We start from the raw sequence: 23,321 nt of genomic DNA, 5'->3' as shown, positions 1-23,321 counted from the left end.
TCTGCTTCACCAGCAACAAACTTACTCATGCTTTTCTTTTTTTTCTTTCTCTTCTTTTCACTTTCCTCACTTCATTCCAGTCCACCAGCTCCACATCAGCTCCTTTTTGTTGCAGTGTGTGGCCATAGCGCCCTCTGCTGTCAGGCTTAACCCTCATTTGTATCTCCATCCTACTCATCACATCATGGTTCAAACTAATTACACATTAAAGATCATCTTCTGCTTGACTACAGTTTAATCTTATTTTTAATACAGAAATGCTCTCAAACCTTCAACACCTGCATTAAACTGTATCATTTAGTTATTTAGGCTTTATTAGAATACTTTGGATGTGTTGTTGTACAGTTATTATACACAGATTACGTTAAACTTTGTCATTACAGAATACAGGTACTTAAACAATAAACTGCAGTTTAGCATCTAACAGAAGTATATACATAATGAATATAAATAATGTAGAATAAACAGTTAGTGGAAGATATGAAAACGCTTAGATATATACAATTTGAAACGTGCAGGTGAAATGTACTATTTACAACCTGCTCCTTCTCTGTCTGTCTGTAGGAACCAGATCAGACAATGGTAAGGTTTTGGTTAGGGGTGTGTGCATGTGTGTCGGGGGATGTTTTAGGGATGTAGTGATCTAGTTCGGAAAGTTGACAAAACTGAGTTTTTTGTTGGCTGTAGAGGAATCACCTGGAATATTTTACTGTGGTGCATTAAAAACAGTATAATTGTAAAATAAAAATGCTTCACGTCTTGAAATTTGCCATCACTGATCCAACATTGACATTAGTATTTTGATAGAAGAATGGCTTTCATTAAAATAATTGCAGCTGTAAGTGGATCTGATGATGCACTGCAGTTGATGGCAGGCGGATATTTTCATCAAATCAATCAATACTAATACTACTACTAATTAACACTATGAACAGAAACTAGCTGGGTCATGACCAGTTTTTAGACTGATTCCTAATCCACTGAAGCATCCCTGGTGTTTGTATTTGTGTGGCTGAAGTTAGTGTTTAGTTTAGGATTTGGCGCTCGCTGAGCAGCTTCCAGCATTAGCGGCTTTTCGTCTACTGTAGCGCTTTTTGGGTTCTGTGCTTCATTCAACTGCAGACAGTTTGTGACTAGATGTGTAGAAGCATCTTTTGTATTTTTAACGGATTTCCCCCCTCCGCGCACATACAGGTCGTGTACGTACCAAGCAGCCATTGTCCACCGCCAGCAGCGTATCCAGCCAGGTGGACTCACGAGGACGCAGCCGCACCAAGATGGTCTCCCAGTCACAACGTATGTACACCAACGTATGCTCACCGACACACACCATGACTTAATACCCAACTCGGAGTGCAACACTATGGGTATCAAGTCCACTTACACACACAGCAAAAGAAATTATGTGTGTGTGAGCTTCTTGGAGTGTGTGCTTGTAGTTTCTCAGGCTCTTGTTGTGGAGTTTCATTACCTGTTGCCTTCACGGTGACGATAAGCTCTATGTAAATGTTTTTGTGCCTTCAGGTTCCGACGAATCCGATTGCACACCAGGTATTCTGTTTGTATGTCAGAGTGTGTGTGCGTCTATCTGTGTACCACAGTGGGAATGGTGGCCCCACCCGCTATCGCTCTCATTCTGATCAAGGTGTTTTGTGTAAAGAAGAGTGTGTTTTAATGTGTGAGTGTTCCTTATGCATGCTGTGTCTCATCACTGAGGATGGTGTGGTGGACAGTTTATTTCCGGTGCTCTAGCCTGGCTCTGGCTGTCATTTAGGTTCTTAGAAACACTTCAACAGACACGAAGGAACACAAGCTACTGAGCTGTTACTGTTGCAACACATAATGCAGATGTGTGTGTGTGTGCACCTGCTTTCCAAGAATACTAGCTGCTTAAGGAGCGATGGCTCTGGTGCCGTGGACGGTGATCGGAGCACAGCCCACTGCACCAATCAGATCTGGACATTTAGAGACCAAATGGAAGTTGTCTGATCAACAGTTCAAAGCCCATATCTCAGAACAAAAGACGAATAGAAACAGAGGAAATGGCAGCTGAAGGCTGAGGCTTAGAAAGATTTCTACGTATGTGTGTGATCGAGTGGATGGATATTTTTGAGCATTATTTACTTTGAGGCATTTTTTCCCCTCATTGTGAACAGACTTTGCTTGATACATATGCCAGCTGTCCCAACATGCACTGCTTTTCCCAGGCTATCATCTGCAGCTGGTTCAGTGTTTGTTTGTTTTAGCAACACATTTCCAAAACTTGTTTTCTCTTTAGTAAATGGAGTTATTTAATCAGCTTCGCCTTCATTCTTGATATGGAACACCAGGATGCGCTCCCATCGTACTCTGTGTTCTAACTCCCATGACGCTTTTATTTTTTGCGCTAACACTCATAATTCATCTGGTTTAATCTGCTGTTCCTTCCCCCTGGCTTCTGCTTCCCCCCTCCTCCCAACCCATGGGCTTAATGGCTCAGGATCTCAGTCTGCTACCCCTGTTGGTGGTAAGATTACAACGCTACTTCTTTTCTGCTCTCTTTTATCTTTACTGCCTTTCCTCTTTTTCCCTGACCCCCCCTTCCTTCACATGCACCCAGGAAGTTCACTTAAAGCTCCTCCCAATCTGGCATGCTGGGATTTGTAGTCACAGACTGTTAACATGGCTGTCCTGTGATCATGCTAAACACACTGCTTTAGGAGCCTCGTCTTTCTGCACTCTTATGTGTGCCTGGATGTAGTCTAGAGATTGTTTCATTTTATCAAAATATATTTTTTCAATGCACACAGACATTTACAGAATCCACATTAACCTTTTATATCTTCTAATATGAGGAGACGACTTCTGTACATGATAAAATAAATAATAAATACCATGATGGAAATTGATAAATTATCAGCTACTGTTTAAAGTCACAGGTGGTGATCAAGATAATAGAACAATCCCTGTTAAGCTTTTCCCCTGTAGTTTAGTTATATTTATTTAGCTGTGTTTCTCTAGGTACTAGTGCATGGAAACAGACTTTTCATGGGTTGTGTGTCTGAGTGTGTGAGTGACTGAGGGAGGGAGCGAAAGGCTTTCAGTCATGTTAAAATCTATGAAGGTCCAGCTTCATGTGTTGAGCCCTGGAGCTCGTTCCCCAAACATCTGTCCACACTCTTTGTATTCATCACTGCAGCGCAACTTCTCCTCTGTTTGTCTTTGGGTTGATCGTACTGAGTCATTGTAGAACTGTGGGCTTTGCATTTGGAGACCGGATGTAAAGGAGAGGACAAATTGAGAGCTGTTTTATCAATTGTTATGTATTCATAAGACAGTAGAGCTGTCTGTAAATCATCATGTTGTCAAAATGTCACCTTAATGACAATTTATTTATTTTAATTCAAATGTATTTGTTAAATGTATTCACTTTGTTGTAATTTATTGATATGAAAGACTTTGTACAAATGGGTAAACATTTAAAAAATGCTCGTTAACTCTCCTAGCCTCGAGAATCCTCTTTCCAATGACATCAAACACCGTAAAGTGTGCCATTTAGTTATGTGTATTTTTAATATATCTAGTGTATGTTACAACATTTACTAAAAAGGTGTGTGAAAACTAGTGCCACTTAGTGAACAACAGTAGCAACTGTCTTGGTTAGTTGTATCTATGTAAGATTAGTCCCGATTTTTAAAATAACCTCCTCACATTAGAGGGGATTTGTTACGATTCTCTGTGGCTTTGACAGTTAAATTCCACTTGTCCTCTGACTTTACTTTCTGTCTGTCTGTGTTTCGTCCTCTTGTTGCATCTCTCTGAAGCTGGCAGTCGGAGCGGCTCCCCAGGTCGTGTGCTGACAAGTACGGCCCTGAGCACCATGAGCTCAGGGGCCCACAGGGTGCTGGCCGGGTCCAGCGGGGACAAAAACAGACGCAGCCGCATCCCTCGTAGCCAGGGCTGCTCCAGAGACTCTTCCCCCACCCGCCTCTCTGTTGGTAAGTCAACAATTACGGTTTCATTTGATATTCCTCCAGTTTTATAACATAAAGTTACATGATGTTTTGGTGTTAAAAAGTCAGGCTTTGACACTCAGTGGTTCCTTACGAGCAGCACGCACAGTCACCCCTGGATCTCAACTTTTTTTCCCCTCCTGCTCCCTGTCCTCCTTTCTTCCTGCCCCTGATGCTTCTGTCCTCTAGCTCCTTCCAGCATTAGTTCCATCTACAACGGAGCAAGCAGAGGAGGTAAGGCTCCGACCTCGACCATCCTACTATCCACCTCTAAACCCCAGTCTATTTATTCTCATCATCATCCTAAAATCATCCCTCCTCCTTAATCGCCATCCATCACTACAAATCTCACAATCCCGCCCACCTTCCTACTCCCTCCATCAAGCCTCATAGAGCCCATCTCTCTTACCTGTCTCTGACTTCATGGCTGTGTTGTTATGGCAATGGGTGCCCATGACCAGCAGAAGTCCATGCATTATGAAATCCTCCCAAGCTTTTACTAACCTGTCGTCAGTGGCTGATGAACAGAAGCTTCTAGCAGGGTCGGCGAAGCTTTCATCAGGGCTTTGGTAGGCTGTGATTAACCCTGATTGGCTGATTTAGACGCTGATGAACAAAGCAATGAACGGCGAAGTTGATTGCGATGCTACTGGATGAAAACACAGATCCGCCCCACCCGATCACTTAATTCATCTCAAATCACTTCCTTTTCTATTCTGTGTGTTTGCGTGTGAGACGTGGGGCGTTCGTCCAAGTGCATGTGATTATCAGACAGGTTCTTTTAAATGAGTCCAGCAGTCCTGTGCGTCTGTTGGGTGCATCTCTTCTAGAGCTGGGAAAACAATTGGCAATCTGCAACAGTTCTGAGAATAAATTCATTGTTTAAATTGTTTTTTTTAAGCAAATTTGCCCAAAATTCTTGCTTCGGAAATTGTATCTGTTTCTTTGTAAACTTGAAAACTATAATAGTTAACCCAGATATAATACATGACTATAAGTCTGACAAATCAAAGTAGATCAAATGTAAATATTACCTACCCCGTTGCAGCACACTTTATACAGTTTCTACTCATCTCTACATGAGCATAGGGACTTTTTCTGGAAGATTAGTTTTTGTTGAAAAGAGAGGCCTTTTGGATCTATTTCTTAAATAACCTTGTCCGTAATGGCCTAAATGACAATTTTGGTTGAAAACTCTTCGTTTGAAAAGACTTTCATCTATACTACTGTCAAGACTTTCATTATTTAACCCTTATTTATAGCTCTGAGCAATTTATTTAAGAGTTTTGTATCTCATATTATTTTGCCTGCCTGACTGCCTGTGTTATTGATCACAGCCGTTATTTCCCTGTTTGGCAGAAGCACACGGCCCATTGGTTAGCTATAGTTGAGAAATAGCCTGCTAACAATGTGTAGCTTGTAAATATATAACGCATTGGTGTTAATTTCACTTGTGGTTAATCATTTCAGGTTTATGACCTGTCACGGTCATGTGTCATCATTTTGTAATAAATAAAAGAAGACCATGGACAAAGCAGGAGTTACAGCTTCAGCGTGCTTCCTGTTAAGCCTTTTCAGAGGGCTAAGAATTAAAAAATCCGAACAACTACATAGATACCAGCATCTTCCCTCTTTTCTTTATGTAAAATAGTTTTTTTTCCATACCTTGTTTTTTTCTCTCCAATATGTTCATTATACATCTACTACTACTAGATGTTAAGTATATCCCTTGAGTTTTCCTCTTCAAGAGCTCAATCAGAGCCAGCAGTGTTTTGTTTTTTCCTTAGTAACACTCTTCCTTTTATATTTATAAGAAGACATTTTTCATACATAGCACAACGTAAGCTATAATCAAATGTTTTGTGTCTTTACGTTAGCCTGCGTTTAGAGATTTACATTTAGATGTTCTTCGATAGACTGTAGCTACTTCCCTCCTACAATATGTAAATGTAATTGAGGACACTCGATAGAGCACTCCTGTGTCCTCTGTTGCCGGAATAAAAAAGTTGTGCATTTTTCATTGTGCCGACTTTCTTCCCTCACACAGTCGGGACGAATCCTGCAAATGAAAGACATCACCTTTTGGTGAGCTTTTTATGGGGGCTTTCAATATTTGAGGACATTTGATAAACATGTTGAAACGATTAGTTAGTCGTCAGAGAAGTATTGTGGAACTTCTTGTTCTTGCTCGGGAAAATGCTAAAAAGAAGTGACTAAAACCTGTTGAGATGCTCCCTCAGTGCCAGTTGACCTGTGCTCGTATTCTCTTCTGTTTCTGTTATTTTGTCACTTTTGCCTGGTCCGTCTTATTTATTTCTTTATCCATGTACTGTCCACACTCTCTACTTTGTCACTGCTCATGTTTGTCTTTCTTCTGTCTTTTTCTTGTCTTCTTTATGTCCCTTTCCCTTGTCCTTTTGTGTTCTTACTCTCACTTTCCTTCCCTCCACTGCTCTTCTTTCCCCTTGTTTCCCTCTCATCATTCCCTCTGCTGCGGTGCGGTGTTGTATCCCGTGTGGCGTTAGCTCGGGGCAGTCGTATCCCTCGGCCCAGTATGAGTCAGGGCTGCAGCAGAGAGGCCAGCAGGGAGAGCAGCCGGGACACCAGCCCTGTACGCTCCTTCACACCCCTTGGTGAGTAGCAGCAGTAGACAGATACAGGAGGGATAATTAAAAAACTCAGGATCAATAAGATATCAAAGGGAAAAAAACGAAGAAACTAGAGATATTTTATTTAATTCAGTGTCTGATTTAAACTCAACTTACAAAAATCTCAACGGTTTAAAAAGGGGTGATTAAAAAAAAAAAGAAAAAGCAATCACTTGCATGTCTTTCAGCCTTTCTTTCTACTCTCACACCCTGTTTGATCAGTGTGAGGGGTGTGTGTGTGTGTGTTTGTGCGGGTGTTAAACTCTGTATGTGTGTTTTAATCTTGGTTGCAGCAACGCGGAGCTACTCTCGCTCCACTGGAGCTCTCCACACACCTGACGCTTTTGGTGCCGCAGGTGAAGGCTGAGTACATCTATTTCTCCGTACCTCACCCACCCACGTCGCCTTAATTTGTTTTCGCTCACCCGTTTTCTTTTTTGTTCTCTTCAGTGCCAAGCATCTCTTCCTACATTATTTATCAGCCTGTTTCTTTTCTTATCCATCAGCCTCCGTGTTTTTTTATTTCCTTCTGCTCCAGGATGTTGAACCTTCCAGTGGAACTGCATGTTTCCGCCCGTTCAGTTGCCAGTTGACAGCCATTCTGCCAGTTTTACCATGTGTTTTATTTATCTCTGCCCCTTTCCTGCAACGACATTGTGTTCTTCCGTTTTTTCTGTCAATCATACTTTATTCCCCAGCGGCACCTGCAATGTCACCTAACAAGTCATCCCATCTACTTACAGGATTGGCTCATGGGAAATGTAGTGTGCTTGTGTGTGTGTGGGTTGAGTAAATGTCAGAGAATGGATGATCATCAGAGGACGAGTGAGCGACAGCTCGATGAGTGAGAGAAGGGGGGTTGGGTATAAAGCCGTCTGTATGTCCTTTCACTCTTTCCGTCTGTCTGCTTCTGTGCAGGATCGGGTTTCGGCATCAGTCAGTCCAGTCGTCTCTCTTCTTCAGTCAGCGCCATGAGGGTTCTCAACACAGGCTCCGATGTGGAAGAGGCTCTCGCAGATGCTCTGGTATGAAAGCATGTACAACACATACGTAAATCATAACGGTTCATATTTCAGTAAGCCGTCACCATGTGCAGCTCACACCTCCCGGAGTGTGTGTGTGTGTGTGCACGTGTTAACTAACCACTGGTTCTACCTCTGTTCAACGCTGTCAGCTGTTGGGAGACATGCGGTCCAAGGTCAGCTTCTTATCCTGCCTCTTACACTACCTGTGTGTCATGTGTGTTTAGTTGTGTTTGTGCTCTATAAAGTAGGTGTGTGAGTGCATGTTTTCTGCCTGTGCCTGGATTTACTCTGCGTTCATTTTCAGTTTAATTTCATCCCTTTTGGATTCCTGTCCTCCACCCACAGAAGAAGCCAGCACGGCGGCGGTACGAAAACTACAGCATGTACTCTGATGACGACGCTAACAGTGACGCATCCAGCGCATGTTCAGAGAGGTCCTACAGCTCCAGGAACGGAGGAGCCATCCCCACCTACATGAGACAGACGGAAGACGTAGCTGAGGTTGGACACAACAAAAACATCCAGTTTGAATCTTTGCACAGATTTTAAGGATTTGCAGAATAAATATACCATGGACCTGCAATGATCAGAGACACGAGAAATTCGTAACACTAATAATTGTACAGTAATTACACTGCCGAACTGCACGTTTGCACGATTATTTTCTCTATTTTAATTGTTTGGTCTCAAAAAATGCCATAAAAACAGTCTAATGAAAAACTGTCCCAGCTTCTCAAAGTCAAAAGTTGTGTCTTTAAATGTCTTGTTTTGACAGTCCAAAATCCAAAGATCTTCAGTTTGATATGATATTAAAACAGAAAAAGCATTTTTGCATGAAAAAATTAAAAAACGATTATATTTTTATCTATCGTTTAACTAGTCAATTAGTCGACTAATTGTTGCACCTGTAGTAAAAATCCTTTTGTGTGTCTGTATTTGTGGTTCTTGCCAGGTGCTGAACCGTTGTGCCAGTGCCAACTGGTCAGAGAGGAAGGAGGGGCTGTTGGGCCTACAGGCGCTGCTCAAGAACCAACGCACCCTCAGGTCAGCCACAGAACGGGCAGATATGTTTTCAAAGAATAAATTGAATATGTTTTTCATTGAACTGTGTTTATTTCTGATCGACAGTCGGGTTGAGTTGAAGAGGCTGTGTGAAATCTTCACCAGGATGTTTGCAGACCCTCACAGTAAGGTATGAGTGCATTTGGCGCAAGTATTCGCACAAAGACGCACAACACTCACTCATTTACATCATGCAAAATAGTCCATATCATAATTTTCACCCACTTTTATTTTTTCCTTTGGTTACATATATTTTGTTCATCCGCACCACCTTTCACTGTACCGGATTCTGCCAGAGCAAACACAAGGATCTCTTTGTTAACACACACAAACACACATTCAGAAGTTCAAAGTTCGAGATTAAAAAAAGGCGGAAAAAGCAGGTCAAAACTTATTTTCAGATGGACACAAACATGGATATTCATATTCACATAATCACAGGCATGCAAAGTGTGCGACGGACTGTTTTCTAACGGCATGCCACGCCTGAGTTTGCGTGTGACCTCACACTCTTCGCCGTCTCGTGGGATTGCTCTGTCACTGTTCAGCAGGCAATCCGCCGGCTGTGCTCACTGCACTCGCTGCCACTCCCTCTCTTTCCCCCCTCCCTTCCTGCAATCTGAAGCGACGACACAGACCGCACACACACAGACGCACTTTAAAACGCACACAAACATATGGGCTGCCAGCTCTTCTCTCTGACTAACCAGCTGCGTTTCGCCCTCTCTAACACTGCCACTTTTCTTCCGGCGTTTTTGAGCACCCCACACATGTCGTAAGGTGTGTGCGAGCCCCTCTCCCTTCCCAATCGTTTGACGTTTGACGATTTGATGAATTTCAGCGAGACTGCAGCAGGGTGTACGGCACGGCAGAATCCGGTATAAGCTCAGCCTCCTTCAAGGTACCGCATCTCACCGTGGATCTCCTGCCTTCATCTATTCACCCTACGACTTTCCCACTTCTTCTCTCTCATCTCTCTCTTTTTTCTTTCCTAGTGTGCACAAAACATTACTTCATGTATTTTATAAATGTTGTTGCTCTTATCTACATGACTCTTATTTCCATTTTGCAAATGTAGGATTGAAAGTCAAGATTTTTGAGCGTACACACAGATGCTGACTTCATGCAGGTATTCTTTGTCAGGATGTTAACCGATGTGTTTCTCTCTCCCCCATGCCGCCTCGCTCTGGAACTCTCTGTAGAGAGTAAGTTTAGCCAATCAATGTTATCGCATTTTTACATTGTGTTTGGTTGAAAATCTCACTCACTAACCTACCTCAAAAGAGGTTGCCTATAACTACACTGTCCCGGTGAAATCAACCACTGGCATGAAGGGACGGTGACCACACACAGTCTGATTGGTGTTTGTTCATTTGGTCAAATAATTAACTCTCACTGTGGTCTTCTAATATTATTAATATTGTTTTTAATATGGGTGATTTAAGTTTAATTGGTGATTGGGAATGACGGTGGGTTGCTGCAGTGATGAGGGAATAACCACTAACTTCACAATGGGAACTAATGCTACTCTCACATGACACTTAAGTGCAACCTTCCTTTATCCCGTAATGACACTGTCAATGCAGAACTACTTGCGAGTATGCATGTGTGCATGAAAAATGGGAATTGTTGAATGACTGAGTCACTCAAAACTGTGTCTGTGTGTGTGTTTAGGTGTTCAGTATGTTCCTGGAGACGCTTGTAGATTTCATCCAGGTCCATAAGGAAGACCTGCAGGACTGGTTGTTCGTGCTGCTCACACAGCTGCTGAAGAAGATGGGAGCTGACCTGCTGGGCTCTGTACAGGCCAAAGTTCAGAGAGCCCTGGATGTCACAAGGTGGGTGTCGCACCATTACAGTATAGTCTGACATTAGGGCGTATGAGTTGTTGATCCACGGGTAAGATTATTTAAGTATATAGTTGTATTTGAGCATGGAAGTTCAAGGTCCATTTTTAATTCAATCTCTAGCTGTGGTTGACAGGTACAAAAAAAGATAATTATTTCTTATTAGCTCTTAGATTATTTGTTACATACAAAAGCACATATAGTCCTCTGAGGAACAACGCTGCCTTCTCTGTCTTGTGTTTTTACACATACACAAAAAGAAAGGACAACAACAAATTATTACCCGGCTTTGTTGAATACTTTTTTCTGATTGGTCATTCTCAGCAGTCTGTTATTTCTGTATAGCAGATTGTAGCAGAAGTATAACAACCCACTGCTATGGACGCAGTTCTGGTCCATCATCCATTAACCTGCAGAAAGAGGTCTAATACATTTAACGTAAGCTGCGGCACAAGAAAAGAAAGACATAAGCTTTCTGCTGAAATCAATATTTTGTGTCAAATTATTGATTTCTTTTGTAAGTAGCGGTATTATAAGCAGGTTAATGTTGAGTGAGCGGCTCATTATTGCGAATGAAACCCCGTCAAAGACTGTGGGTCCCCTGGTTCCATTTGTGATAATGACCCTCTCGCTGAACATTGTCCCTTACACACTGTTCCTCTGACTTTCTTCTTTCTTTTTTTTCTCACTTTTTTTTTATTGAATTTGCAGATGGTCAATGAAGAAAAAGTACAACAGTTGTACAGTGTGTCAATACATCTGCCTAAAAGTGAAGAAACAGGAACAAAAACACCTACATACCCCACTATCCCTCACTACAACCCTTGTCAGCCATGGTCATAGTAACCAACTAAATAATTCAATAACTTATAACATAAGTAGATAATAGGGTACAATGAAACCAAATAGAGTGAAATCCATAGCTAATAGCAAAAATAGATAAGGTAGTTCAGGAAAAGGAGGAAAGAGAAAGGGGGGGGGGGCTCTCTCTCCTTCCAAGCATTAGGAAGTGTCACAGAAAAGTATCTTAACCTGTCAACCGGGGAAAGATCCTTTTAATCTTGAGAGGTGTTTCTGCATGCCCAGGAAGTTAAAAGTGTTTTTTTTCTTCTCCCCCTCTGTCAGAGAGTCTTTCCCCAATGACCTCCAGTTCACTATTCTCATGAGGTTCACCGTCGACCAGACGCAGACGCCCAACCTCAAGGTAAATGGTGTGTGTGTTCGTGTGCGTGTGCGTGTGTTTGTGTGTGCGTGTGCGTGCGTGTGCGTGTGTGTGTGTGTGTTCTAAGGGACTGTGTAACCATGGTAACTCTGCTGTACTGATATGACCTCATGCTTGCCCAAAACCCTAAATCCTGGGCTGTGCTTGGATAGTGATTAACCTCGCCTCCCCACCGGCTTTTTGCTCTGCTACAGTGTGGACACAACCTTCAAGCTTTCCTTCTCTAACTCCCATTTCCATCTTGTACTTTTCCTCCTCGCTAACATTAACTTCTCAGCAACTTCTCGCCTCACCAGTACCCCCTAGCACACCACCCCCACCCCCACTCCTTACCTTCCTCTCAATTTCTACTTCACTCCTCTCTTTCCTTACCCGATTATCTGTCTGTCGCTCTGCACCTTCCAACACCCGTTCCTGCCCGATATTTCACCCCTTTCTCACTATTTTTTCAGTCATTATCAGTCTCTCTTCCTCTGCCTTACAAATAGGCTTGGGCAATAAAAGATTTTTTTATCAGCATCACAATTTAAACCCTCCACTAAAAATAGAAATTCCCTTTAAGACTATTCTCGCTCTTCATTTGACTCGGCAGAATTTCAATCCTTCTGTGATTTAAGAGGTAGCTTGCTGTTGCTTTTTATTATTGTTGTCAGCTGTAGATAAAAAGAAATAACATTTTTCTCAGAGTCTCAGAGCTCACATCATAGGGAAGGGCTATATATATATATATATATATATACATATATAAAATATGCTTGTGGGGTGATGTTGGAAATCAATCTGCCAATGTTTCACAGGATTTTTGTAAATGTGCCTGGGTTTTTATATATCAGCAGCACACAATATAAATGCACCCTAAAGACACTGCCTGAGGGGACATGCAAGATCAAGTCATGCACTCTGCTTGCAACACTGATACGTGCACACACATTATAAGGATGTTAAAGGATGTTGAGCATTTCAGCAGCGTCATTATCCATCTTCTCTCTTGTCACATGAAGCTTCATGAACCACTGGTTTTTGTTGATTAACTAAACATTGCAGCACTTTGCTGCCATCATGTGGCCTAAACTGTTACATTGTGTATTGCCAGATTTTCGGAATTGTATAAACTTTCAATATCGCCCCAATCCTACTTTCCAATCTTTTTACTCCACTACACTCTGCACTGCACCCTCCCTCCGCTTCTTTTTTTCTCTCTTGTCTCCCCCTTCCCTCCCCTGTCCCTGTCTCCCTTTTTCTCTCCGTTGATTGATGCGGTGCTTCTCCTCTTTCTCTCTGAAGCCTGTACGGAGCTCGTGTTGCGGGCGAGGGCGAGGCAGGGGAGGGTCCGGGGTAAAATTGTTCCCCCCCAGAGCGCGGCGCCACGCCTGCTCTCTAGACGAGCAGGCCGCCGCCTGGAGCCAGTCCTCCCAGGTCAGTGCGCTCCGGGGGGAGCAATTATATGGCGCGTGATTTGGAGGAAGTTACTGGTCCTTGAGGTTCAAATGGAGGAACATCTGGGCAGGAGTCAGTTGTTGTGGCGTTTCGGAGCCTGCGATGAATGTTTAGTCATTTGTCATCGCTTTTTCTTTTTGATGGATTTGTTTTCCCACGTGATTGAGCATGACCATGAATGCACTTTGATCTTCTCTCACTGATTCATCAGATCATTTTGATTTTCAGACCTGCAAGAGATGCACAATCTGCTGCGGTCGTACATGCTGAGTGTGAACATTGGTGGTTACTTTTTTCATGAGTGCGTGATTACTGTATTTGTGTTTTGCAGGTGAATATTGGCCATGCAGTGTCTTTGTTATCAGTCAGCCCACTAATTATTTGTATAAATGTGCGTTTTTGTGTTGCAGGTGAAGGTGGCCATTTTGAAGTACATTGAGACGCTGACGTTACAGATGGAAGCTCCAGACTTTGTGAACTCCAGTGAGACTCGGCTGGCTATCTCCCGCATCATCACCTGGACAACTGAACCCAAGAGCTCCGACGTCAGAAAGGTACTGACACAAAAACCCCACCGGCTCAAAACATTATTCCCATAGTTACTTCTCATGATATTGGAACGAATGGCCCCACTTTTTGATTCAGTGAAACACAAAAAAACAGAAAACGCAGCAGAGATTTTAATTGAATTTTTGAGAACGGAATGTAATACAAGCCAAAAAGGGTTAAAAAAAACGCATCTCAGAGCTTGGATATAAATATCACGGACCGAAGAGTAAACAACTAATGCACTCATTTACCAAGAGAGCATTAGACATTCAGCACTGGAAGGATGCTCAGCCGCAATGCAGGGCCCCCCTGCTAGGTCTACTGCACAATTTGGGATGTAGTTTAGAAAAGATGCCAATAGTTTATCAAAAACCCTCTCATTCCCCTTCAAGATTGTATTCAAGTGCTCAAATCTGCAAACCTTTAAAGATTTCTGGTCACTGCTTAACAGTAGGAGGTCTCTGCTAATAGGAGAAGCTTGTTCAGTAGTTTTTTCTTGTCAAGAGAGCCCTTTGCCTAAAAGCTTCAGCAGGCACAAACCAGGATATTTCTAACGAACGGATTTTGTATTTTACAGGCAGTACAAGAACAAACGGTGAGTCCGCACACCAGAATCTGCCCTAAATAGCGTTTTTAATGCACCATGTAACATTTTGGGCCCCAGCCCTTCTTTAGACATGAGACAAAGTGAGGAGACAAACCTCCTTAAAAGCACCTGTGCCAAGTCACATGATTAGCGCTCTCAAAACGGAAGTACAGAATGACCATGCAAATAAGTATACAAATATACATACACACACTCAAATGTATAAATATACACTCCAAAATTTACCCTACCAAGAAATTTAAAGTGCAAAAGTATTTTAAAGTGCATGAATCATATAGGTAAAATAAGGCCTACTGGGCGTAAAGCTTAACCTAAACGACTTGTATATACATGTCTGAAACATCAGGAAAACTGTCATACTGACATGCAACATCAAGGAGAAAAACTTAGTATAGAGGCACCCCTACCACTATAAAAAGTCGTGATGAGAAATGAAATATTAACATTAGACAAATACCACAGGGGTGTGTTACTACACAAGTCTTGAGTAACATGCTGGACATCATTCCCATAGCAATGGAAAGATACATGAATGTAATAAACTATCAGACCAACAGCTGGGGGAAAAATGTCCACACAAGAGAAATGCATCCAAATCAAGCAATAGCGTAAAATACACAGACATCTCAGAATCTAAGACCAGGTCAAAATGGCTCAGAGCAATACACCAACACAACAGGAAAGTCACAGACAGATTTATAGAAATGGTCTTAAGTCAAAATCCTCATTCAACCCTTTTGGAGCTTAAGTGTCAAGGGTATAGATCCAAACCGTTTCTCTTTTAAGTAACAGACAATTAACGGCACCTCCACGGCAGGGCTGTTTTACCATTCATATACCAAAGTATCTGAGAGTCGACCCATTGTGCAAGGCTTGTGTGAAGTGCAACGCTACAGGGTTTCTGGTGTCATGGTTACGAATATTGGATTTGTGATCGGAAATTCTTGTTTTCAGTGGTCGGGTCATTTTTCTACATAGGCCAAGCCGCACGGACACTTAAGTAAATAAATTACATTATTGGTGTTACAAGTGATCACACCTTTGATGTCATAAGATTTTCCTGTGCATGGATGATTAAAGGTAGTAGTTTTATGTTTGACACATATGTAATTCCCAGCAGGTATAGACCATAAAAAGTGGGATGGAGTCAACGGTGGAAGATAGAATCTCACCAACATGTTTTTAAGGTTTAGGAGGTCTCTTGTACACAACACGAGGTGGTGTGGTGAAGCATTTGAGTGCTGCATCAGAGTCAATAATGTGCCAATGTTTAAGGATGATGGATGGTATTTTACAGGCAGCCCAGTCGGTGCTAATCTCGCTGTTCCAGCTCAACACTCCAGAGTTCACCATGCTGCTGGCAGCTCTGCCCAAAACCTTTCAGGACGGAGCGACCAAGCTGCTTCAGAACCATCTGAAGAACACTGGCAACGTCGCACAGGTAGAAAGGGGGGTGTTTCAGACACGCATAGTACACTACGGTAGTGAATCATTATTTTTAATGGCATACTCCTTTCTAACTAGATTTAACTAGTGTGTTTTTGTCACTTCCACAGGCACCAATGGGCAGCCCACTGACGCGCCACACCCCCCGATCTCCAGCAAGCTGGTCCAGCCCGGTCACATCCCCCACCAACACCTCCCAAAACACCCCCTCACCAAGGTAACACACACACACACGCACACACATTTGGATTTGGGAAAATCCATCTAACAATCATTGATGCATTACCATTAAAACAGGACAGGGTTTAAAGTCTCCAGAAATCAACCACATTAGTTAGACAGTATGGCTGCAGTTCACACTGTAAAAATAGTGATGGATAGATTAAGTGTAATCTAGGAAGGGGCGACACATTTTTATCAAATTTATTGACAGAGCCATGAAGTATAAACCTTAGTTTCTCTAGTTTTAAGCGCTGTATAACGTCTCTCAACCATAAAATGTAACTGGGAGAGTGTGACTCTTATAACTAGCCTAAGTGCTAATAACATTATAAAGGTTCAGGTTTAATCAGATTTATTCTAGATGTGTAGTAGAAACACATGCAATACCATATGATATAAGTATCTAACTGTCGTTTGTGTTCAGTGCATTTGACTACGACACAGAGAACATGAACTCAGAAGACATCTACAGCTCGCTGAAAGGTGTCACCGAGGCGATCCAGAACTTCAGCTTCCGCAGCCAAGAGGACATGAATGAACCCGTCCACCGGCGGGAGGGAGAGGAGGTCAGTAGAGCAGACGGATGGATGTCATATACGCTGATGCAAGTACACATCCGTTCTGTGCCGAGGCTGATATGTAACTGCACGGAGCTGCACTGTTGCTTCCGGGGAATACTCTTGTGAAGTTATTTTTTCTGTCAACACCTTTGTTTTTAAGTCTAAGGTTATGTAGCGTGACATTTTCTTACTCTGGCATGATGACATAACTTTGAATGAGAACAGAAGTGAAACATCTACAGACGTTTGTGTGAAGGATAACAGCCGAGATTTGCAATCAACGCAGTGTTAAAGAGTAGACTTAAAAATTACCAAGCTGACAACTTTTAGGAATTCCTTCATGAAACACCATAAGTTCACACACAAGTGAGGCAGAACACAAATAAACAGAGTAGAGGTGTTAGCAGGAGAAAAACATTCGTAAAAGAAAAATGTATTTGAAAGCATTTTAATGTCTATCAGTTCCCACATTCTTCAGAAATACAATTAGTTTGATTTACCACTCAAATCAGTCAACTTGCGTGGTGTTTCCATAGAAATTAAGAACTGCTGGGAGCTGAACACTGATTGCTTCTTGACATAGCCGGTGCTGTTTAGAGGGTTGTTGAGATGCTTAGAAATTTTAGTTTGATACTTTTACAAGGATGTCCTTTTCAGTAAAATAGTTTGGGTATTTTACTTTACTTTGAGGAAGGGCAGGTTCTAAATTATTTTTTGATCTATTTCAAAACGTTTGACACTTGTTTAATACTGTCTTGATACTTAATACTGTCCATAACATTATGGAAAGTTAAAGACATGTTTCACTTGGGCAAACAGTAATGGGTTTTTAGCCATAGTGTTGTTGCCTTACAGCGTGTTTTACAAGACTTGCAAAGGTCTACACACACACACACACACACACACACACACACACACACACACACACACACACACACACACACACACACACACACATAGCTAAGTGTATGTGACCCTGACATCTGATCTATTCCACCACTCCCCCCCTGCAGCGTGAGAACTGAGAGGCAGACATGAAGTGTTTTTGAGACTGACGACTGTGAACTTAATCCTCTACAGCCACTGATAAACCCATGCCAGGTCTTTTTGTGGCCCCTCCCAACAACCCTTGCCCCTTAAGGACACAGTGTACTCTAGAACAGAGGTGTGACCTTCTGACATTTTCCCCGTGAAATGCATCTGAAATCTAACCGCCCCACATGTCATTAGCTTGCCAGTCACAGCTCAACTCACCAAACCACCACTCAGATACTGGCATTTAGTGGTTTGAGTGTAAATATACACAGAAACAAGAGCACCTTAACCCTCTTGACCCTGCTTCACTTCTCACCTGGTAGTTCACCATGTGTTAGCCTTCTCAAGTCCCAACAGAGCTGCATTCTGTCAACAAAAGAAATGTCACCCAAATACTATTGGTCATGTAGCTTGAAGTGTCTGGAAAAGGGAAACTAACCCCTAGTCTAGACTACAAACGTCTAGACTGGAAAAAACATTAAAACCATCACACATTAAGATAAGGATTACACAATATGGAATCAATAACGAAACAGTAATAAAAGACAAAAAAATGCCATCAGAAACAATAAACCCAAAAAAGATCTGCCTGGCGTTCCCGGGTGTAGACTTGAAAAATGAATAAAAGCTTGGGGCCCATGAGAGCAGAAAGCTGCGTCGGTTAAAATGAGAGAGTATTTGGTGTGTGTTTCCTTTTTGTTTCGACCAGTTTCTGTAATTGCTGAAACAGAGTACAGCCCAGCATTTAAGGATGTTTTTACACCTAACCTGGTGTGCTTGGTTTATTTAGTCTGGTGTGAATCTGAACTCTAGTTCAGTTTGTTTCTGGTGTAAGACCAAATCAGACAAAGAACTGGATTCTGGGATGGTCAAGAGCGTAATCTCCCAAGCAATCTGTATAAATATGCTTTGTAACTGCGGTATGTACGTACGTCAGCATGTGAGTGCGGGGATTTTACTTCAGGAGAAGATAAAACCGTGATATGATGTGCTGTTGTCCTACTTTGAGTATTGTAGCAGTTCCCGTGGGTGTTGTGCTGATGATGCAGGATGACAGTCATGGAATTAGTCCGGTGAATAAGTTAACCTTTCAGTCCATGTGAGACCTCTTTGGTTGTTCTGGACTAAATTAACCAGAATTCAGCTGGGAAATTTACCTCAAATTCTGAGCCTCTTTGACAATTTTTATTGCATCTCTGCAGGGGGACAGCGGGACAGACAGCAGAATGTCAGACTTTGTGGACGGAGGCCGCATGGCTCTAGACAACAAGACGTCCCTCCTCAACACCCCCCTGCTCTCCTCCAGCCCCCGAGGGGCCCGCGACCACTTATCAGACTCCCCCTTCAAACGCAACCGGAAAGACACCAGCATGGACGACTCTGAGCATCTCACAGATGGTACACAAACACATTCTGACAGGAAAACACTGTATACACACTGTGCTGCGCAAAGAAACCATAACCGTCCCACTGTTTGTTTCTTGTCTCTTAACAGATAGCAGCCTGGACCAATCGGAGCTGGTGGCCGAGCTGCTGAAAGAGTTGTCTAACCACAACGAGCGCATCGAGGAGAGGAAGGCAGCGCTGTGCGAACTGCTGAAGCTTATTCGGGAAAACACCCTGCAGGTTTGGGACGAACACTTTAAGACCATCCTGCTGCTCCTGCTAGAAACGATGGGCGACAGAGAGGTATACACAGCCACACTTCATTTCTGCGATAGCTTTGCGCAAATAGGAAGAGCTTTAGACTTCTAAAATCATGGTAATTCTCTCAGCATGTGATCCGAACACTGGCTCTGCGGGTCCTGAGGGAGATTCTCTGCAAGCAGCCCTGGAGGTTCAAGAACTACGCAGAGCTCACCATCATGAAGGCCCTTGAAGCTCACAAAGACCCCCACAAGGAGGTACGTGTAAACACATAAATAAGTTCACTTAGAAACTGTTTTTATCATGAGGACTGCAGAGGGCGTGGAGAGATGGTACACATGTTGTTTTTGTTTATGTAAGGTTGATCAAAGTGTTCAGTAGATTAAAAACATTTCACATCTGCTACATGATTATAAAATTTACACATTTCAAATGAACACAGATTAAATGCTGAGTGTTCGCCGTTTTTTTTAGCATCAGTACTGATGATGTTTGTTCCCGCAGGTGGTACGAGCAGCAGAGGAGACGGCCGCCATGTTGGCGTTGTCTATCAGTCCAGACCAGTGTATCAAGGTGCTGTGTCCCATTATCCAGTCAGCTGACTACCCCATCAACCTGGCTGCCATCAAGATGCAGACCAAAGTGGTGGAGCGGGTTCCCCGCGAGGGCCTGATGAGCCTGCTGCCTGAGATCGTTCCAGGACTCATACAGGTACAGAGGTCATATACTGTATTTTTAACACATGTAATCTAGCACTATTTGAAGTATAACGTTGGGTGCATTGTTTATTTAAAGTATGAGGAATTGTTGTTTTTATATTTTACTGTAGACTGTAAATGTTTTTTTGAGTTACTCCAGATCTTTGGAAAGTGTGACCTTCATATACACAGTCATTGAACACAGCACCATGCAGGATTATAATCCTTTCTATCTGGTTGAGCAGGGTTACGACAACTCTGAGAGCAGTGTGAGGAAAGCATGCGTGTTCTGCTTGGTGGCCATTTACGCAGTGATCGGAGAGGACCTCAAAGCGCACCTCGGCCAACTCTCCAGCAGCAAGGTAATCAAACCTATCAGCATTTAAAACGTAGACTTAGCACAAACCAGTTGGCTGAAAGTGTGTAGTTCCTCATCTATGTTACCATGTAAGATCTTATTCTTAACACAAAAAGTTATGGCGTCTTAGTAGATTGAAAGGTTTCTGAACACATTCAAAATTGGGAGCAAACACCTTTTTTGTGTTGTAGTGGGAGACTAGTGTGTTTTTTATTGTTTTTATATGCAATAACAGCACTGTTTTACTTCTATCCATCCTTCCATAGTTTCCAACAAGTTAAATTGAAGACTTTTTAAGGCATTATAAATGCAATTCCAGGCCTATTTCAAGTCCATACTGGCAAACAAGAACAACAAATTAAAGTCCCCAGAATTACTCTATAGATTCAACATTAACATTCAACTGAACACGGCCACGCAGAACTAACAATTTTAACTTATTACTTCTAAAGGTAGCTATTTCTTTTGATGAGTGGAGACGCCACATTTGCCCAACGCGCTAGCTCTGATAAATTCTGCGTGATGAATACAAAACTTTCCCCAACACATTTAAAAGCGAGTTACATTAAGTTCATAATCCAGTAAAGTTTTAAGATCTGTCAAAATCGTTTTTAAGGCCTAAGATTCATGTTGTTTGCTACGGAAACAGTCTTCAAAGACAAGTGCATTTACTTATCTATCCTCTGTCTGTTTTTGTTGTCCACAGCTGAAACTGTTAAATCTGTACATCAAGCGTGCTCAGTCTGGCTCCGGCGGCAGTGAACCCTCGTCTGAGGGCCTATAGGAGACACAGCGCCCTCCCACAGGGCAACCACAGAACTGCAACTCTGCCCGACAAACATAAACATCAGTTCATGAGCTCACACCCACACAGACCGAGAACAAAACACACATCCTAACACTCTTTCACAGCAGCAAACTGATTACACACACACACACACACACAGGTACACACAGTCCTCATACATTTCTTTTCCTACTACAAGACTGGAGTTGTGGTGCGGAGGAGTGTTGTAGTTCTTCTGGCTATCGCTGAGGATCCACCCTGACTGAACCGAACCCTTAAATTTGGATTAAACATAAACAGATAACACATTCAGTCACATCCAGGTTTGTCACTAATCACTCAAGGTCCGTCCTCTATCCCCAACACTACAGTATCCCCTCTGGATAACATCTTGATGTCAACAGGAAGTGGTGCATCTGCGTGGTTCTCATTTTTGACGGGGTAAGGTTCACAGAACAGGGCTGAGGCAAACTAATGGTGCCGTCTTGTGTCTTTCTTGAGCAGTGAGTAACTGGGGCCAGGTAGACAGGAATGTAAATTTACATTGTGTCATAGTTTGGATTTTTTTCTTTTCTTTTACGCAATGAGGTTTTACTGCAGCTGTTTTAATGTATCTCTCTCACACACACACATGTTCTGTCTTTTCAAAAAGGAGCTGATCAGCCTAAAAGGTACGACCAACCAACCGTGCACAGCGCTAACACGAGTCACTGTGGGTCACGCCTGCTCATAGCGAATACAGTACACAGGCAGATTCCAAAGGATAGGGGGTGGTACATGCTTGGCTATGCATGAGACTACATTTTGAAACTATTTTTAATTTTATTTTTTATTGGAATCTTATCGACGGTCAGAATAGTGCGACTGGGATTTTAAATTAATGTGAAGAATGTCCGCCCCTTTCAGAAGAATTCATGGCGTCCTCCGTCTCTCCCAGCTCATCTTGGATCAGTCAACATGAGGAGGAAGATGGGTGCGTGCTGCTTACCACATGAAGTATGATGGGACATAGCTTATTATCACATAGTGGATATGTATCTATATATGATATTAAAAAAGAATATCCAATAACAGTGTCATTTAGGAAAGTTCCCCAGGGGGTGCGCATGTGTGCCCGTTCTTGTTTTTATTTTCTCTCTGTTGCGCTAGCCGTAGTCTCTCTCACTCTTCGTCTTCTTCTTTTTTTCTCTGCTGATAAATTCGTAGAAATGTATTATTTACAGCTCTGAAAAACAAATCGTCATGTCACCCTTTTCTCTTCTCCTCTTCGTGTCTTACTTTCCTTCCTCCTCTCGTAACATTCTAGTTTTCACTGTTGTGTTTCCTCTGTGCATTTACAAAGCTGTGCTTACATTACAATAAAGAACTTGTACAGATCATAAGTCCCGCCTCTTGATTTCTGCAGTGGGGAAAGAGACCTGTGGTGAAAGGGTGGATAGAAATGGTAAGGTCAGAAAGGGATCCGTTAAACATATTTACTGATTGCAGTGCAGTCGTGTTATTCATCACTGAAGACTATTTGTCGAACTGGTCCAGGATCAGTAATGAAACAGTCTCCTGTGTATAACTCATGTCTATAATCTGTGATGAAGGATCACAATTACATTTTGAATTATTTTAATATTTTCATTATCGCTTTTCTCAATCCCAAACATAGACAAAAGTGTAAAATCATCACACATTTTCTGACCAACAGCTAAATTCCTTTCACCTCCAGCTCCACTGTCCTGTTTGTTTATAGCCTTGATAGATACTTAATTGACAGATCAGAGAGATGTGGCAGGAAAATGTGTGCAGCAGTAAATATAAAGTGGACTCAACATTTCACTGCCTTATGCAACATAGCTATTTGAGAAACCGGTGTTGGATTTCATGTATGCATCTGTTCTCTGTGCAGTAAATTTAGGTGCAGCTAAAGAGGATCCAACACCAGCCTGCAGCCACCTGCTAACTGCCAAGTCCCTGCAGTTAATGTGCTGCCTGTCCTCACTAAAAAAAGTACAGTTCTAAAATACTTAGTAATACATTTTATGTTACTTTAAACTTCTATTGCAGAACAGTTCAGGGAGAAACAGCGGCTTGAGTTAATAGTTTAGAATGGGGTTTATTGGCAAGTAGTTTTCACAAACAAGGACTTAAAAATAATAAAATAAGTTTAAAAAAAGAATCAAGGAAAATA

General features: G+C 42.3%; 1 protein-coding gene across 1 annotated transcript in view; it reads left to right on the top strand.

Annotated features, from left to right (window-relative positions):
- clasp2 (cytoplasmic linker associated protein 2) overlaps nucleotides 1–22,518 on the top strand; it is a 61,109-nt gene extending 38,591 nt beyond the window's left edge. The window contains exons 20-43 of the mRNA XM_083926108.1: nucleotides 1,195–1,296; nucleotides 1,525–1,551; nucleotides 3,804–3,977; nucleotides 4,182–4,226; nucleotides 6,518–6,625; nucleotides 6,934–6,996; nucleotides 7,559–7,665; nucleotides 7,815–7,838; nucleotides 8,011–8,166; nucleotides 8,618–8,709; nucleotides 8,794–8,857; nucleotides 9,569–9,628; nucleotides 10,402–10,565; nucleotides 11,700–11,778; nucleotides 13,644–13,787; nucleotides 15,687–15,830; nucleotides 15,946–16,052; nucleotides 16,482–16,623; nucleotides 18,855–19,050; nucleotides 19,148–19,341; nucleotides 19,428–19,556; nucleotides 19,804–20,010; nucleotides 20,243–20,359; nucleotides 21,062–22,518. Coding sequence (XP_083782234.1) covers nucleotides 1,195–1,296; nucleotides 1,525–1,551; nucleotides 3,804–3,977; nucleotides 4,182–4,226; nucleotides 6,518–6,625; nucleotides 6,934–6,996; nucleotides 7,559–7,665; nucleotides 7,815–7,838; nucleotides 8,011–8,166; nucleotides 8,618–8,709; nucleotides 8,794–8,857; nucleotides 9,569–9,628; nucleotides 10,402–10,565; nucleotides 11,700–11,778; nucleotides 13,644–13,787; nucleotides 15,687–15,830; nucleotides 15,946–16,052; nucleotides 16,482–16,623; nucleotides 18,855–19,050; nucleotides 19,148–19,341; nucleotides 19,428–19,556; nucleotides 19,804–20,010; nucleotides 20,243–20,359; nucleotides 21,062–21,139 — 2,723 coding nt within the window. The 3' untranslated portion in view covers nucleotides 21,140–22,518. The remainder of the gene's footprint in view (nucleotides 1–1,194; nucleotides 1,297–1,524; nucleotides 1,552–3,803; nucleotides 3,978–4,181; nucleotides 4,227–6,517; nucleotides 6,626–6,933; nucleotides 6,997–7,558; nucleotides 7,666–7,814; nucleotides 7,839–8,010; nucleotides 8,167–8,617; nucleotides 8,710–8,793; nucleotides 8,858–9,568; nucleotides 9,629–10,401; nucleotides 10,566–11,699; nucleotides 11,779–13,643; nucleotides 13,788–15,686; nucleotides 15,831–15,945; nucleotides 16,053–16,481; nucleotides 16,624–18,854; nucleotides 19,051–19,147; nucleotides 19,342–19,427; nucleotides 19,557–19,803; nucleotides 20,011–20,242; nucleotides 20,360–21,061) is intronic.
- Nucleotides 22,519–23,321: the final 803 nt, after the last annotated feature.

The sequence above is a fragment of the Echiichthys vipera genome, assembly GCF_963691815.1.
Source record: "Echiichthys vipera genome assembly, chromosome: 13".
In the NCBI taxonomy this organism is placed as follows: Eukaryota; Metazoa; Chordata; class Actinopteri; order Perciformes; family Trachinidae; genus Echiichthys; species Echiichthys vipera.
This window is presented reverse-complemented; position numbering and strand designations above follow the sequence as displayed.